Source organism: Coturnix japonica, chromosome 1 (assembly GCF_054131305.1).
Source record: "Coturnix japonica strain WE chromosome 1, WE-NBRP24, whole genome shotgun sequence".
In the NCBI taxonomy this organism is placed as follows: domain Eukaryota; kingdom Metazoa; phylum Chordata; class Aves; order Galliformes; family Phasianidae; genus Coturnix; species Coturnix japonica.
Genome location: NC_140663.1, coordinates 58,711,526 through 58,729,640, shown reverse-complemented (window position 1 = coordinate 58,729,640; position 18,115 = coordinate 58,711,526). Strand labels below are relative to the sequence as shown.

The 18,115-nt window shown below is 39.5% G+C and overlaps 1 protein-coding gene across 6 annotated transcripts in view; it reads right to left on the bottom strand.

Moving 5' to 3' along the window:
* The window catches only part of TBXAS1 (thromboxane A synthase 1), a 238,587-nt gene that overhangs the window by 55,258 nt on the left and 165,214 nt on the right, over nucleotides 1–18,115 (bottom strand). For all 6 annotated transcript variants that reach the window (XM_032445779.2, XM_015867313.3, XM_015867342.3 and 3 more), the window contains one exon: nucleotides 10,864–11,175. In XM_032445779.2, the coding sequence (XP_032301670.2) occupies nucleotides 10,864–11,175 (312 nt within the window). The remainder of the gene's footprint in view (nucleotides 1–10,863; nucleotides 11,176–18,115) is intronic.

Here is an 18,115-nt window from a genome sequence, read left to right as displayed (position 1 = left end):
AAAAAAAAAAAAGCGCAATAATTTATTTAAAAGCTGCTCTGCTGGAAGAAATTTTCTCTCCATGCCTACTCTATGATATTACAACAGTCAGCTTTTGTTTTTCACATTCTTCAGAATGCTTAAAGATTAAAGGCACAGCAAGGTTAGATTAACACCTTGAAATTATCTGTAAGCTTCTCTAGTTATCAGGCTATTAAATCTTCATTCCTCACTGCACAAAACCTTCTTCACATCATATCCTTATTGCATATGAACTTGATGCATCTCAAAAACAAATTCCAAAAAGCAAGAGCACTTAAAAGTGGTTTGTTCCAGCTCATGATACAATGACTTGCTGACATTCCGTTACTTTCTCATCCCTTCATGTAGATCAATGACAGCAACAAGGGGCTGTGGATAATTACCCAATTCTCAAGTTCTCAATTTTTTCCTTTAGATTTGAAGTGTAACTCTGAGTATTGAGAAAGATGTAAAAGCTTATTCAAATTTCTATTGTACCAGAAGGTCAAAATCATTTTAACTGATTCCTCCTTTTGACCTGAAGGTGTGTTAAAACAAAAACAAAACAAAACAAAATAAAACAAACAAACAAACAAAAAAAAGCAGCAAGTTTTTGCTTTTTTTTCTCCCACTTACTCACAGAAAGTATTCTCCAATTCAGTTTTACTTTCAGATGCCTACAAAACCAAGATTTTTTACTTTGAAAACAATGTGAACATTCTGTTGAATTTTTGACCTACAGATTTTATACAGTTGGAAAGTGTTTGCTCAACAGTTCCAGTGCCTCAGTGGCAGCCAGGGAGGATAATTCCTAGGACTGAGAAAAAAAACTGAGCCTTCAGACTCTTTATGTCTGAGACCTGACTAAGGAAACTAGAAAATCTTTTACCTCTTATTAAATGGGTCCTCACCCAAGCACTCTTTCATCTACTACATGTTGATTAGTACAGGCAGTCAAGGTTTCTAGGGCATAAAAGTTCTTTCTCTCCCATGACTGAGGCCCTGACTGTCTATCTCACTTGCTGCTACAGCAGTGAAGATCTACTTCTGATCAGCTTCCATTTCCACAGAAAGCATTTTAGGGCACTAATTGAAACATCAGAAACCACGATTATATATACTGAATTAAAAGTTTTTAGTTGCTGTAGAGAACTTGTTCTAGTGGTTGGTGGCCATGTCCATGGCAAAGGGGTTGAAACTAGATGATTGCCAAGGTTCTTTTCAACCCAGGCCATTCTATGATTCTATTATTCTATCATTCTATTATTTGTATTTTGGAAAATACTTCCATTCTCTCTTTTGAAAGTCAAGCACCAAATTTCCTGGATAAACTAGTAAAAAACTGGTGTCATCCAGTTCTCAGACAGTAAAACCTATCAGCTGGAGTAAAACGGAACAGTCCTCAAATAGCATGAATTTCCTACTTTTCTTTGCATCTTCCTGACTACTCCCTTTGCCCCAGTCTTCACATTTGGTTCAGCAGAGAAATGTTTCCTCATATGTAGACAACTACAGTTCCAGAGCAAGGGAACACCCAGAAACACCACTTTTTCCTTCATTCCACATTAAAAGGGAAGCATAAGAATAAACACAGCAAACAATACAAAAGACATCTCAGGCTAAGTAAAAGTAACACATAAACATGTCATTAGAAATGGAAATTATTTAAATACATGTGCTGTCAGTGTGGTAGAAGAAGGAAAAAAATAGAAAAGGAGGTCACTAAAAGTGCATTTTACCAAGAACTGCTTTGCATAATCATGAAATGCAAACTAGTTTCATTTCCTTCTGACACAGGCTCATTCAGCCTTCACTTTGAATGCTTATTGACAAATAAATGGACTGGTTACTTCCTATTAGTGCAACCTAATTTATGTGCATACCTGGAGGAAAAATTCCATTTTGACCTCACATTCACACAAGCTAAGATCATTTCTAGGAGATTAACATGTTGAATACAAGTTCAATTTCATTGCAGCTGCTGCTGGGATTTTGTCGTTTCTTAACAAATTAAGTATGTGTTCTCCTCAGCTTTCACACCTTACACATATAACGTGTACAGTTCAGGAATGTGTGTCCAGCTTTCAGATGAAAGATATTGTTTTCTTCAGCCATAATTCATTTTCTCCTTTTCTTTCATATGCATCAGAAAACTATCCTTCATGCACTACAGGAACCTCCTGGATGGTGCATGACTGGCAGTGGTGCTTTTCCAGCAAATATCTGTGTGGCCTCCTATGAGAACCAGTGCCTGTGGTTGTAAGGTTACTTTCAGCTGTGTGTAGAAGGCCTCATTAACTTCATCCTCCTGATCAGGCTGCCTGTAGTAAAAACCCACAACAGCATTACCCAGATTAGCCTGCCATTTAATCCTCATTCATAAGCTCTCCACATGTAACTCCTCTAGCAAGAACAGTAAGAGCATTTTCCTACCAAAGATGTGGTGGGGAGTGTTACTTACTATGCTTTGGCCTTATCTTCTTACTCACTTTTACCAGGCGCAACTGCCCAGTGCAAAATTGTATCTACCAATTCTACCTGGAACTCTGCAAAGACTCTGCTACTTTATAGCTAGAAAGATAACACTAATACTGGTAGTCTGTACTGATTAAACACTGATTTTTGCATGAATATGGCTTCCTCTGTCTCTTGAGGAAGTGCGTTGATCGCCATAAAATGTCCAGAGGGCTGTGCAGGAGCATTTGCGACACAAATTTGAACAAAACTGTAACAAGAATCTTACTCAGCAGTCAATTTTTTCCTTATGTTGAAAGCAAATACGCTCTTTTCTCAAAGAAACAAACCAAATGAAAACCAATAAAACAGCAAACCTCAGATAGGGAGAAGATGGGAAACAGAAAGATGAGGAAGCTGCATCCTTTCCTGTACTTATTCTTTAAACAGATCTGTCTAATTGCATTTAAAAAGCTTTATTATTAAGATGCTCACCATTAAATGTCCCATGTCACTAGAAAAATTAATTCTTTAACGTGAACAGTGATAGTGGGCTGGTTATTATGAGAATGGCAAACTACCAGGAAAAAAAAATAGGGGTTGAAAATGAATATCTGTCCAGCATACATTACCCGAGACTCAGTTTTGCTCAAGAATAGCAATAAGGTAGAGTCACTGAGCAACATGTGACATTGCAAGCAAAAGATAAATTAGACTTCATGGGTGAGAGACTGATAAGCTTGAACTGAACAAATGGAATTTTTTATTATTATTATTTTTATTTTTGTTGTTGTTGTTGAAGAGGGGAGGAAGAGAATCTTATAATGTTATGATGTCAAAAATAAATAAAATTCCTTGAAATATGGGCACATTAATCATTTCAACAGCACCTCATTCCAGGACATATAAAATCACCAGTTCACAGCTGTTGTTAGGATTTGCCCAGAAAATCAATATATTTTTTTTCATAACAAGGCTGTCTTTTTGGTGGGATTGTTGGAAAAGTCAAGGAAGGGGGAATAATGCCAAGATACCTTTGTGGTCTGAAATACTGACTTCGCTGCTATAGACTAAGAACAGACTTTAGAATCCAAAGCACTTCTAAAACACACCCTGGGGTTACCAGCTGACCATCTCAACTCTTTCCATATTATTAACAACTTTAATCTCCAGGAAGTACTTACCTTTTAAAGAGGCACCTGTGGAGAGTCAAGACCTGTAGATACAGTATGAGAACTACAAATACATCGCAAAAAGAATAGCCCTCACTTGGTTGTTGCGTGGTCACACTCTTCTTGCTTGCCCATAATTCTGACAAAGGACTACTGTGTCTATCTACAAACCACATCCCACATGCAAAGTGGGAGCAGCAGCAGGGATCTTCCCAGAAATATTACAGGACAAATCCTCTGGTAGGCACCTTAAAGGTGTCTGGGGTATAGGACTACTATGTAAATCAATATCTGCTAAGGTTTGTACAGTGGGGTATACTGAGCCCAAGTTTTCCCTAAGTGCTCCCCCTCAGCCTTTGAGTCTGGGAACAAGCTCATGTCAAAGTGGGCACACACAAGATAAGCATAAGCTCAAGCACTTGCTCAGGCTATCTCTTCTTGTACAGAAGAGAATATGTCAATTAAAAAACAAACAAACAAAAAGATTAAAGTCTCTCCCCAAGGAAAATGAATCTAGATCTTGAGCCAAATCCTTGCATTTAAATCAGTAGATTCTAGATACTAAGAGAAGCAGGGACATAATGTCTTCTCCTACTTAGCGATCTCCAACCTGTGTATGCAGCTGTAAGACAAAGCTAATTAACTGATTTCAGACTTCAAGTCATTGTGTGAAGAACTGCAGAAATATAACTCAGTGGCATTCAGTCTCTGCATGTTTAAAAGCATGTTTTCATTTGTTAACAACAAAACTGATTGCTGGCAGCTGACACTTGTGAATACTGTGAGGCAATCTCTACAATATCTTCTTACACAAATAAATTGAATAGGGTTGTTTTCTGGAATGAAATAAACAGCAACATGATACAACATTGCTTGTGCCTACTGTTTCTGTGTTTTATACATATACATATATATGCATGTGCAACAGTGACTCTGTGGGATTTTTTTTGCAAACTATTAACAATTCAGGCTCCCTTGATAAATGCATGCTTCCACTGTCAGCAATATTTACTTAGTGAAGCTTAGTCTCTGTAGTTGCTGGCTTCTGAAAGTGCAGTGCCTTGAGATACTGCATGAAAGGCACCAAATTCATGCAAATTGTTGTGGGTAATTCCTTGACAGTGCCATCTTTCTGACTTTCACCTCTCACTAATGCTCAGAGAAAGCAGTCTGTGCTACCGAGGAGATTCTTTGCATAAACAGCTTAAAAATATAAAGTACTCAATCATGCACAGTGACACCATGAAAATGGTGCTACTTCTCATTGCTCTCTGGGAATTTTAAGGGAAGGGAAATTCTGAAAATGCACAATCTCCTTTACAGTATGACATATCTGTTAGACTGCAGAGAGATCAGTGAAGGAGCTCCTCAATGTGTTGAAGAGAATCATAAGCCGCAGCAAAATAGACTGACTCCACTCAATTCAGTGATGATGTGCCAAGTTACCCCAAATGAGTCACTGCCCACACCCAGTATGTTTGATAAATAACAGCATCAAACTCATAAATCACAGAGGAGGGGCCTTATGTATCAATCCAGCTAAACCCAGCCCATTCACAAGTGACCACACACAGCAGCTATAATGGAATTAAGCTGTACCTTTCCACAAATGAAACAATGAGCTGGCATCCTTCAGTACTACTGACATGCAGGAAACACAGATATAGTCCAGTCAACATTTTCAATTATACATATGGAGAATATTCCTGTGCCATAGCGCAAAAGAATAGCAAATATTTATAGGAATAGGAAGATTTGTTTTTCATCATTAAGGAAAAATCCCCATCTTCATTTAAATAACGAGAGACCATCTCAGGACTTTGAAGTGCACTTAAAATTTATGGGCTCTAGACAATGGTGAAAACATTTGTAACAAATCTCTCCAGCAATGAATAGCTATGCAAGTGTTAATAGGACACTGGATAGAGTAGAGCCACACTGGGACTAAATGCTTTTAATTCCTCCACATACTGGTGTTTCTAAGTCTCCTATAAATCAGTGGTTACCAGAGAATGTAAGGAAAGCCCACTAGGGCTGTAACTTCAAATGATCAGTCAAATCCACAGCTGTGATATAGATTTCAAACAAACCATGTATACCTATCCTTATCCATAAACTGAGCAATGTCTACTGAATACAGTACTCAAGGTGCAGCCTTACCAGTGCTGGGTACATGGGAATTATCACTTCCCTGCTCCCATTGGCAAAACTATTTCTGATACAAGCCAGGATGCCATTGGCCTTCTTGCCCATCTGGGCACACTGCTGGCTTGTGTTCAACCGAGGTTCAATTGACCAATACCCCCAGGTCCATTTCCTCTATGCAGTCTTCCAGCCACTCTGCCCCAAGCCTGTAGCATTGATAGGAGCTGTTGTGGTCATGTGGCTGTGCAGGATGCAGCACTTCCTTTTGTTGAATTTCACCCCATTGGGCTCAGCCCAGCTATCCAGCCTGCCCAGATCCCACTGTAAAGCCTTCCTACCCTCAGGCAGATTGATACTTCCTCCAAACTTGATGTCATCTGCAAACTTATTAAGGGTGCACTTAATGCTCTCATCCAGGTCATTATTAAGGATACTGAACAGGACAGAACCCAGTACCAGCTCCTGGCGAATACCACGTATAACCGATTGCCAGCTGGATTTAAACTCCTTTATTCTTCCAAAACCTCAGAAGAAGTTCTCTGTTCATCCACACCATTTTATTATTTATCCCACCTGCTCATATTACAGTACAGGGGGACAACCTGCTCCTGCACCTCTCTGACTTCCTTCTTGATGAGCGCCCAGCCTTCTCAGATCCCCTTGCCCTTTAGGACTGAATCTCAAGGGACCCTCTCTGCCAGTATCCTGGATAGTTTCAAGACTGCCCTCTGGAAGCCCAAAGTAGCAGTTTTCCTGAGCCCTCTTCTAACTTCATCAAGAATAGAGAACTCTACCATTTTGCAGTCACTCTGCCCAACACAGTGCCCGACCTCCACATCTCCCACCAGCCCTTCTATATTTGTGAACAACAGAACTAGCAGGGTACCACCCCCGGTAGGCTCTTACCATCTGTGCCAGGAAGTTGTCTTCCACACACTCCAGAAGCTTCCTAGACTGCTTCTTCTGCTCTCTATTTTATTTCCAGTATATATCAGGGAAATTGAATAGAACAAGGGCTGTCAATCATGCAACCAGCTGTCTGTCTCTCCATTCTGATAAGGCAGCCTATAACAGACGCCCACCAAGACATCACCCCTGTTGGTCTTCCTGCTGATTCTTACCCACAAAGTCCCAACTTTCTCTTTCCCAGCCCTAGCTCAATAACATTGAAACGTTCTCTAACACAGAAAGCCATACCACCACCTCTCCTTCCTTGCTTGTTCTTTCTGAAGAGCTTATAGCCATCGATTGCAGCATTCCAGTTGTGGAAGGAATCTAACCATTTTCAGTAATAGCAAAAAACTCATAGTTTGCAGGCACATTATGGTTTCCAGCTCCTCCTATTTGTTGCCCATGCTGCCTGCATTGGTGTTGATGCACTTTGATTGAGCCATTCACATCTTCCCCAGTCCCATCACACTTCCCCTAGACTTATCTCTAGCAAGCCTTGTTTTAACCTCCCCGGCTTCATACCTACTTTAAAACTCTCTCGATGAGCCGTGCTTTCTCTTTCCCTTTCCTGCTGTCCTATTCCTCTAAGGTAATCACTGTGCAAGCAAAACAGATGAAGATCAGAGCAAATTCAAGGGTATACTTAATCAGAGCTGACAAAATACCACTGTATGCCCAGATGCACTGGTCTTGCTCTCCTATCATGCTATCACAAGGGCACTGTACTTTGAGGTTTTCACTGGTGGATCAGGAAAACTGGAACTGTGCCTGTCATTTATAGCACCTTTTCTCAGATGGCTCCTACGTGTCTTTATAAACTTTAGTAAATGAGTGTATAAACTAGGACCTATCTACACATAAATCACTCTGTCCACCACTGAAGTACAGCCATCCCCAGGATGAAACATAGCAGCTGCTGTAAAATCACACCACAGCTCTACAAGCACAAATTAGGGCAATAAAACATGTTACATGAGGCAACTGAAATGCTTGGAGGAAGGAAGGGGGACGTGGTGGAGAGCAGTTAGTATAGTTACCAGAGTATAAATTTGGCTGGAGAGGTTACTGTGTTTAACGCTTGCATATCTGCAAATCAAAGCAGTCTTCCACTACCTGTCCTAACAACTTGGCCATACTATTCTCCATGCTTTGGCATTCTCCTTTTGGAAAACTGCAAAGCACCTTGATAAGAGCAAAGCTGATGTGCTGAGCACAGGCTATAACCTAATCAAATTTCTTAGCAACTGACTCGATAACAAACTGTAGCTGTTATGCCCTCTTCCTCTCTTGCATGACAAATGAACAGAGCATCCATATATTCCTTGTTTTAAAATAACTCCTGTAATATGCAAACTGTCCACATGGATCTTATTTTCTAGGCTAAATGTAGCTAATTACAGTCACTGAGGGGACTAAACTGTTGCATCCTTACTTTTATTCTGGAATGGGCTCAAGCAGCATGTTGTCCCCCCTCAAGTTATAATCTGTTTATAATAAGAAGAATGGAGCAACGCAGATTAGAACCTTGAATTTCCTTGCTTAAGAGACAGTACAAGAACAGTTATCTCCCTCCTCTCATCAACTGCATAGTCATATATGTTCTCAGATAAACCCGAAAGATAGAAAATATGGGGAAATGATTTGAAAGGTTCTTCCAACCAATTCAAAACATGGGATGTTGTTTGGGATGACACTGTGTGCACTACTGACATGAAAAAAAAACCCCACACTCATTTGAATGCCACCTCTCTACATCATGTTTTAACTTCCTTGCCACAATTGTTCCTAGCTTCACAGCTCCCCTTTGATGCCGCAGAGGCCAAATATTCCTCTTAGAAAATCAATAGAGTCTAGCATTACTCATTTGGATTGTATTGTTACTGAAATACTAATAACAATGAGTGACAGCTCAGACAGACCATATACAACATAAGGATGGATTAGTGTTCTAGCTTGGATCAGGAGCATGCTTACAAGCAAGCCTGCTGCACAGTCCCACACTACAGTCTTCAGGGGTGCAGCCAGCATTCCTTTAATAGCACCTAAACTAGAAGATCATTCCAGCTACTAAGTGGCATTTGGTACACAGGATCAGATTAGAACTAACCCAAAATAAACTCTCCAAGATGTGTGCAGTGTACCCCCAGCAGCCCTCACTGCCAGCTGTGCCAGACTGTAAATTTGTATCTATGGGGCACAGTACTTGTTCACACAGGTATGGCCATGTAAACAGTCTCCTTCTATGAAAAGTCTACAAAAAGTTAGTGACAGCTTGCAGGGCAAATATTCCTCATCAGCTTCCTATGCAATTACATCAAAAAGTATACTAATTCATATACCCATCCATATACATATAGAAAGGACATCACGAACCTGTCATATTTAGAGATCTCTCCCAGCAATTTCACTTTAGCTTCTTTGGCTGTTAGTTTTAATGAACTGTAGAAGAAATGAAACATATTCTTCTTGAGGTTACGAAACAGAGATTTCTCCTGTGCTACTCTGCCATCAGTATTAATTGGTAAATCACAAATATTCCAGGCCATGCTGAACCTTCGCAACTTTGCAAGCCTAAAGGAAGTCAATTGAGCTAACTGGACATGAGGGCATGATTAGGTCTGCTGCTGTATGTGAATGAAACAAGTACATATGGTACAACTAGAGCACCATAGAGCTAATAACCCAGGAAAGTAACCTGAATTGAAGTTAGAATGTAGCACATCTATTGTTTCATTGTATTAACCAGAGACTTACACAGTCTGATCATACCTATACACCTGATTTGGTGGGTGGCAACATTGCCCATGGCATGAGGGTTGGAACTATATGATCCCAAAGGTCCCTTCCAACTCAAACTATTCTATGATTCCACAATAATCGTATATGTAGCATGCTCTGAGGAAAAGCTCAGCTGTTGTCCATCCGCACTCTCGGAGCTAAAAGAATCTGGTGGAAAAGCACCTCTCTCAAACCATCTTCATGCAAGGCAAAACATTCTGTGTACATAAATTTTGGCTTTTCTGTTTCCCAACCAACAGGAGGGAAACAGAAACTCTTGAATGGGCATGCTTTTACATAACCAAGAACATCATATTGCCAGCCAAGGAGATAATCTTATGACTCCTTTCTTGTTCTCTAAGTACAACACAGTGCATGGAATGCATAGAAAGCATAAAACTACCAAAATTGTATCATTAAGGACTTTAGTATGCAAATCCAGCATTTAAATTCTACCAGACAGTCATCCCTTGCATCATTTTTCACCAGTTGGCCTTTTGACCCAATACAGACAAGTTCAGTAGAAAGAAAAAGACAAAGTCACTCAGTCTGAATTCTCATAACTAATGACTTGTGTGGAGAGTGGAGAGTAGAACAATAGTTGCTAGACTGTCTGCTAGATACACAAAGTGCTGTTGATGATCAACCAGGAAACATGAACTTCTTTGATAAATAGAGAAAACAAAGGAGAAATCATTCTAAAACATTATAAGAGAATTACACATGAATGACTTCTTTTTTTTAAGCACACACTTATATCCTGCTACTGAAGGGAAAAAAAAAAAAAAAAAGGAATAAACTTTGAACTTTATGAATAATAATAATTCTCTTCGCATCCTTACAAAGATCAGTAAATAAAGGTGACCACAGAAGAAACAAAACTATGTTATTTCACAAAGATCCTGGGTCATCTCTTCAACTGCTGAAAAGTGACATCAATTAACTTTTTCAAAATGAATGAATAGTAAATAAAGAAATAAAATACAAAAGAGCCCCACATTAAATATCAATATACCTAGATCAATTTTGAAGTTTTGTTCAAAAGAATTTCTACTTCATATAGGTACTACGTCCCTCATAAGCTCCCAATTGGAAATCAGAGAATATACCATCAGCAAACATAAAATATTATTCACTTTAAGGGAACATTAAAGCTAACTATTGACCAGATAACTTTCCACTATTTCTCTTTCACATAAGAAAGAGAAAAAGTAGGGTAACAGTGTGTAAAATCTTGACAGTATATTAATAAACAATACACACAAAACTGAGGTAAATAGGAGCCATGTAGGTTTCATGGCTGTGTGATATCCATATTTCATTGCTTCCTGCAGGAAGCTCCACACTAGCATACTGTACTCACATGTTTTGCTGAGAACTCATCTATCTCCTGAAGCAGCTTCTCCTGGCATTCCGGGTTAGTTGCTAGCAAGTACGTGGCAAAGGACAGTGTGCTAGTGGTGGTCTCATATCCAGCAATCAGGAAGAGAAAAGCTTGGCCTGCTATCTCATCCTCAGTTAGCATCTTCTGAGCCTTTTCAGATGAGGTCGTGTCAAGAGGCACCTCATTCTGGCTGGAAGTGGTGGCTGGACAGACCTTATCAAAATATCCACCTGCCAAGGCATCAGCTGAGTTGCGGGAGTCAAGCATCCACTGGAGAAAATCTCTACGCCTCTGCAGAACATAGGATGAGAAGAAGCACAAGTAATGAGAAGAAGCACAAAGAATGGGTCACAGATCAATGCCTTTATCTATGGGAGATGAAAGGAGAGAGTAGTTTCCTATTTATAGTGCCCACTCAGATTCCCTAGGACAGCTACCAACCTTTCAATGAATGAAGAGACTTCTATAAATCAGCTAGAAATGCCACCACTAAGAGCCTATCACTGTGTTCTTCTCTAAAGGACAAGGCTCATCTGCCTCCAATCCGCCAATAAATAAAGGCACATATTTTCACAGAGGACTGCTAATGGCTCACTCCAAAAGGATCTTCTTTCAACCTCATGGGGAGTTTTTCTCGCTTACCAGAAGTACTCTGACATACCCAAAACAAGGTCCCTGGAACATTTGCCAAACAGAGGGGCAGAACTCCTGCTTAGCTTGTTCTTCCAGCATTTTTGGCCCACCTGTTTGAAGGCATCATCCCCACTTATTCACATGGTCCAGGATATGAAAGGTCTCCTAGGTTTCGATTGGCATCTACAATCATTTCTGTACCAGTTTGACAAGACAGGACTAGAAACCAATCTCCATAAACTAGTACTTTTAATGAGAAAGGACAGTTGCAAACATTCTGTTATCAGTACAGGTTGTTCACTTTTCCTTTTTTGAAACATAGTTGCAGAAGTGCCTTACAATTGTAAGCACTCTCTGCTAAAAAAAATTGTCCGGGCAACTTGTCTTTGCAAAACATCCATTGAATGATTGTACCGTTATGAAAACTGTTTTTTTCTGCACTAGTTTCTGACAGAAAAAACTCTAATAAACAGACCCATGGAAAAGAGCGAGTTGACTCCAAACCAGCCTGGACAGCATGCTTGATTAGGCTTTGAAATATAACCCAAAAGGTTTGAATTGACATTTTCAAGTGGGCATAATACAATTGTGTTGAACCTAAGCCATAAGGCTGTATGATTGATTTTCAATTCCTCAAATACTAACAGAATACATGATAGCTCAAGGACTTAAAAGTGTAATCGGACTTAAAGTACCAGCACATCATGACACCTTGTACACCGGGATGGACAAGAGAAGGGGCAAGTCTTTCTTACAGAAAACTAAAGCCAAACCAAACAAAACCCTGTAAACCTGTATGTGACTATTAGGAAGATATAATTTCAGAGACGAAGAAGTGAGAAGATGAGAGGAAAGGACAGAAAAAAGAGATAAAACTAAGAAAACAGTAATTAATACAAATGTCAAAGGAATTAATCTGGTGTGGTTCTTTGTTTTTTGTTTTTTTCTGTATGACATGGGAAAAGAGAGCAATGAAATAAGAGAAATGTTTAGTCTTGTGCTTTTCTCTGCTGTCAACAAACTGTTCTGAGAACAAGTAATTGCTACAAGCAAAAAGGAGTGGTTAATTTGAAGTCTGAGTAATATAAGGAGTTAGCATACTGCATCTTTAGCAGCTCCTTCTCTCCACTCCACAGAAACTTTTCATTTTGCACATGTACATTATGTACTTGTACTTATGTCCATAGTGTATACTATATCTCGCTGTATCTGAGACTTATTGCTCCAGAGAGTAGCTAGCACTAGTCACTGTGCTCAGAAAGTACTCTACAAATTGGCCAAACTGCATCAACTTCAAAGCACCAGATAAGTGCTTCTCCTCCCAGTAAACAAAGGCCCAGAAAGCAAAATTATATACATACTGCCCAGTGAACAGTGTCCAGCTATGAAAATACTTCCTTGAGCCTAGACTTAGGCACAGTTTCCAGATTCAAACTGTCGATTCTAGTCAAGTGTTATAGAATAACTCCACTCTTTTATTTTCCTTTAGACTGCAGGAAACAAGATTTCATGCATACTCATGCTATCCACAGCTGAAAGTTCCATTTAACATCTCCAGGGGGAGTTTATTAACAAGCTGGGAGTCCATATACTGTACAACAGAGAGTGCAGCTCTTGGCATGTTCAACACTTCAGGGATTACACTGGTACATATATTTCGGTAACAGTGGTTACAAACCAAAACAAAACACTTCCACTGTGTTCGTTAGCGAGTGGATAAACTACATCAGTAAAATAATGAACTGTGTCTGTAGAGATATTCCCTTTTATTCATACAACTAGTCCATCATTGTCTAAGCTACTTTTAAAACAGCATAATTACATTTATATTCATTGGAGTTGTACCACTGTAATATGATATTGTTCAAATGGTGTAACATTTGGAGAAGTTCTGCATTTATCCTTCTCTAGCTGTGAATTTTCTTGTAAATAAATTCACTGTTCTCCAAGGACTTGCAGTCCCAAGTCATGAACTGTAAGCTGAGTTTGGTCTTATATTTAGACAATACATTCTCTGGAGATTCTAACAGATGTTTCTCCAGCCTTAGATAAAATCAGATCTGGACTTTGTACAAAGCATATTGTTATTGCTGTCATAGTACAGAGATAATCACAATGACTACTGAATGAAATTTCATTCATGATAATCTTTGCCGAAAACAAACTTAATGAATGCTAGCATGAGTGAATATTCCCAAGGATGTGCTCTGAAATGCCTCCATGGCTATTTTGAGGAGCTCTTTTTATTACTCTCATAACATATCTGGTTAGAAATTTAAAACCTTGTCTCGCTACAGATTCTGCTTATAAGGTCACACTATCTAGAAACAACTGGCTATCTTATCTGTGCTATGCGATTTGTTCACAGGTGAGCATAGGTTGCTAGGAACAACAGTTTCATAAACAATCCTTGCAAAAGAACACATTCATCTCTAAAAACTACTTGAGCAATAGTGAGAGGAAAGAAGCATAACATTTGTAAGATGCAAGCTTTGTTCAAGATAATTTTACACTATGCAAGGAGATGATATATTTTAGCAAAGGTTCTCTTCCTTATGGTTCATTCTACTTCACTTTAGGCATCAGTATAGAACGCAACATAAAAATAATCATCAAACCAAGTGAGAGAAAAGATTTCCAGGGTTATAACCAGTCATAATGAAACATATTTTTCTTCCACACCATCAGAATAGAAAAATCACTCTGACTCAAAAACCTAACAACGGCAATAGAGGCAAATACTAGCATAAAACCAAATATAATTGGATTTTTAAGTGCTGGAAATGAGGAAAAGGTATCTCATGAAAATTCACAGGGTTTTTCTCTTCTCAGGTTGATGGCATTTAAAAAAAATAGAAAAAGAAAAAAAAGAAGCCAGTTCTTCAGCTTGACAACAGAGCAGGCACTGACAGTGTCACTGCACAAAAACATTCTCTGGTCACCACGTGTGGCTGCTGGCTTCCTTTTGCCATTAGGGACATTTGTCTGATTTTCCTTACGAAAAGCAAAAGCCCATAATAGCCTCTATCCTGTCCTCTGATACTTGCACAGTTATATTACAATTGCCTTAGAAACAAGTTCCTGCTTCAAAAGAATGGTGTGCTGGTGAGATGGACTCTAGTTTGCCCTGATACTACAAAGGGTTTATCAGTAAGACAATGAAAATTGAATGGAAACATAGTATTTGAAAAATTGTAATTTGTATGCAGCACGGACAGAGTATATGCCTAACTTGGTGGCGACACAGACATCCCCTTTGAAATATATAATAAGACAAGTCCTACTTTCAGCTTCCTTGAGATAGACACCTTGCAATATATTTCCTGACACCAGTGTTCTGGGCCATATCATTTCTCTCATTAGTCTCCTTAAGCATCACCTGGCCATGTAGAGAAATTGTTCTGCACAGAACCGTAACGAGCTATGTGCTACGTAGTGGAAGAATAGATGTGTGCTATACCAGGAAAGGCAGTAACTATCACCCCTCCTTAAATCACCACTTTCAAGTTTTGCAACTGTCAGAAGAAAAGAGAGATATCATTCACATGCAATGCATCATGACTCTTCTCACAAGGGACAAGGATCCTGGGGGAAGGGGATGTCTCCATCTCTTCCCATCCTAAACAGAGAACTGTGCTTTTATATCAAATAATGATATACTGGCCAACCCTTTGGCAAATTCACTATTGATCTAGGGATCCAGGAGACCCTTCAGTTACATTTTCAATAGAGAGACTGAGGCATATGAATCTTCTGCTAGGTAATTTGAAAAATTACTTAAGATAGACTATCAAATGTACAAGGGCAGCTCCCAAAGTAACATCTCCTATTTTATTATGTTGGACCACAATGTCTGGAGAAAGTTGGTGGTATGGCAGTAGAGGTCAAACCTTCTCACCAGTATTACATTCCATGCTGCTGCTGTGTGACAGATGGCAGCAGAGAGGCAGTGTGACCAAATGGTGACTGACAAAGAGGTGGGTATGAAACAAAGGTGCATCACTGAATTCTTCCATGCAAAAAAAAAATGGCACGCACTGACATTCATCAACACTTGTTGAGTGTTGATATTGACCAAACAGTGGATGTGAGCACAGTGAGGCATTAGGTGCTGTGGTTCAGCAGTGGCAACAGCGATGTGAAGACAGGCCACAGACCTGGCAGACATGCATAGCTTTCACACCATGAAATGAAGAACATCTTGATCAGCTCATCCACATGAATCAGCAGATTATGACCAGGGAACTGCATACAGAGCAGAATATCAGCTTTGATGCATTGGAAATCATGGTGGCAATGCTGGAGTATCACAAAGTTTGTGCCAGGTGGGTAGCACAAATGCTCACACAAGAACACAAAGGACGCCATATGAAGGTTTGTCAGGACCTACTGAACCAACATAAGGCTGAATGTGACAGTTTCCAGGATCGCATCATTACTGGTGGATGAGCTGTGGTGTCATCATTATGAGTCGGAGTCAAAACAGCAGCCCATGGAGAGGTGACGTGAATACCATATCAAAAAAATATTTCAAGACACAGCTATTGGTGGGTAAAGTAATGTGCACTGTCTTTTGGAATAGGACAGAGGCAATCCTTCTGGATTTATGGGAACCCACACAGATCATAAACTCTGACAGCTACAGGGCAACACTGACTAAGCTGAGGGCTTGAACTTCCAGACCAAAGAACCTTTCTCTGGCAGCACTACAATGCAAGCCCCCATTATGGTTTAAAGATCATGGAGCACACTCTCTGTCTTGGCTAGGCTGCCCTACCACACCCACCATATAGTCAGGATTTGGTACTTTCTGACTTCCATCAGGTTGGGCCAATGGTAGATGGACTGTGAGGGAAATGTTTTCCAGGCAATGACACTGTCAGAGCAGCTGTGGAACAGTGGGTCACTTGTGCTAATGCATGTTTTTATGAGCATGGTGTAAATGCTCTTGAAAATGTACAGCTAATTGTGGTAACTGTGGAAAAACAGTATTTTATAGCCAAGAATTTACTCAATCAATTAATGTTATTGTGCTCTTTGTATCTGCTGTAGTTTCTGTGGAATAAATAGCAAGCATTAATTTCAGAGCAACCTACACATCTCAGGTTTTGTTCCTAAAGCTGTGAGTTCACTTGGATTTTGTACAAAGTGTAGCTGAATTTTGTACTGCTTCAATAGTTCAATTTCCTGTCTTGAGAATATAACAAAACTATGAAAAGCAACTTAAGGAATCATTTTAGAAAACATGATTACTTAGTATTCTGTAAAGCACTTGTTGTGGCACAAAAGTCATACAAACACGATGCTGTTAGTACAATACCGTACACAGTAAGCTGTGCAGACCTTCCTAGCCCTTCTGAAATGCTCTCGTGGCAGCTCAAAAAAAAACCAGAAGCTAAGCTTCAGAATCCCTATCTAACTGATATAAAGCTCTGATCTCAGTGAAATATTCTTTTCTACAAACTCATAGAAACACTGCTATACTTGTTTATATCAAGGTCATTTTTTGTAAGTTTAACTAAGGAAACATCTTCTTAGGTGAGGACCCTGTATCACGCTGCAGTTATCAGTAAAGCACTGCAGTAGCTACCAAGATCCTCTTGAAAAAGAGGCACAAAATGCCATCCCACTATAACTATCATTTTTCCAAACAGCTTTGAAAGGGTCACACTCAACATCACCAACAGGTTTCATTTGGTTTCTCAGTGAAATCATGAAATAAGCCAGTCTCTCTGCAAACACACCAGCCCCTATATCTCTTAGAGAGATCTTCCTTTCGTCTTGTGCTTGAACTTAGAAGCTGGAATTAACTGGAAGGCCAGAGCTGATAACCCTGCAGGCTGTGGGGACTGTGCTCTTGCTGACAAAACTCAGCACTGGAAGGACTCCGACTCTGTTGAACTGCAGGGTCTGATCCTTGTTCAAGAGCAGTTGGCAGAAAAAAAAAATGCTTTGTTTGCATTTGTTAACATCAGCTGGAGGATCCACTGCAATGTTTTGATTGTAAATGAGCTGAGTTTCTAAAGGTAGGCATGCCTTACAAAGCAGTGTGACTTGAGTTCAAATTCTGAGTAAATTCAAAGCAAAAAAACCCAGTATTCACTGAGTATTCTGCTTGGAAATTGGAAGTTTTTGGCAGCCTGGTCTAATCTTAACATCTGCAGTCAAATCCCAGACTGGGAAGATTCCCTATTATTTTGGGCTTGTTCTAATATTTTTATACATTATCAGCTCTAAACTCCCATGGGAGTTTCTGGCTGTAGTCCACTGAAGGAAGAGAGCACAAATACTGAATGACACCATATTTGATGTCAAAAACCAGATCAGTGTCTTTGCTTTCTTTTTCAAAGAAAGAAGTGTCCTTATAACAATATCACATAAATGCTCTCTAAAGCACCAGGCAGGACCCTGAATGGGCAGGTACGCCAGCAAGCTGTTCAAAGTACCTTACCATGAAAAGTATAAAACATCTCCTGCATGTGTCGGACATTATGCTGTTGTTTTTGTTTTTGTTTTTTTTTTTAATAATAATTATTTTTAAAGTATAAATTCAATCATAACACAGATTAAAGATTTTATTGGCTGAGGTGGCTACCAT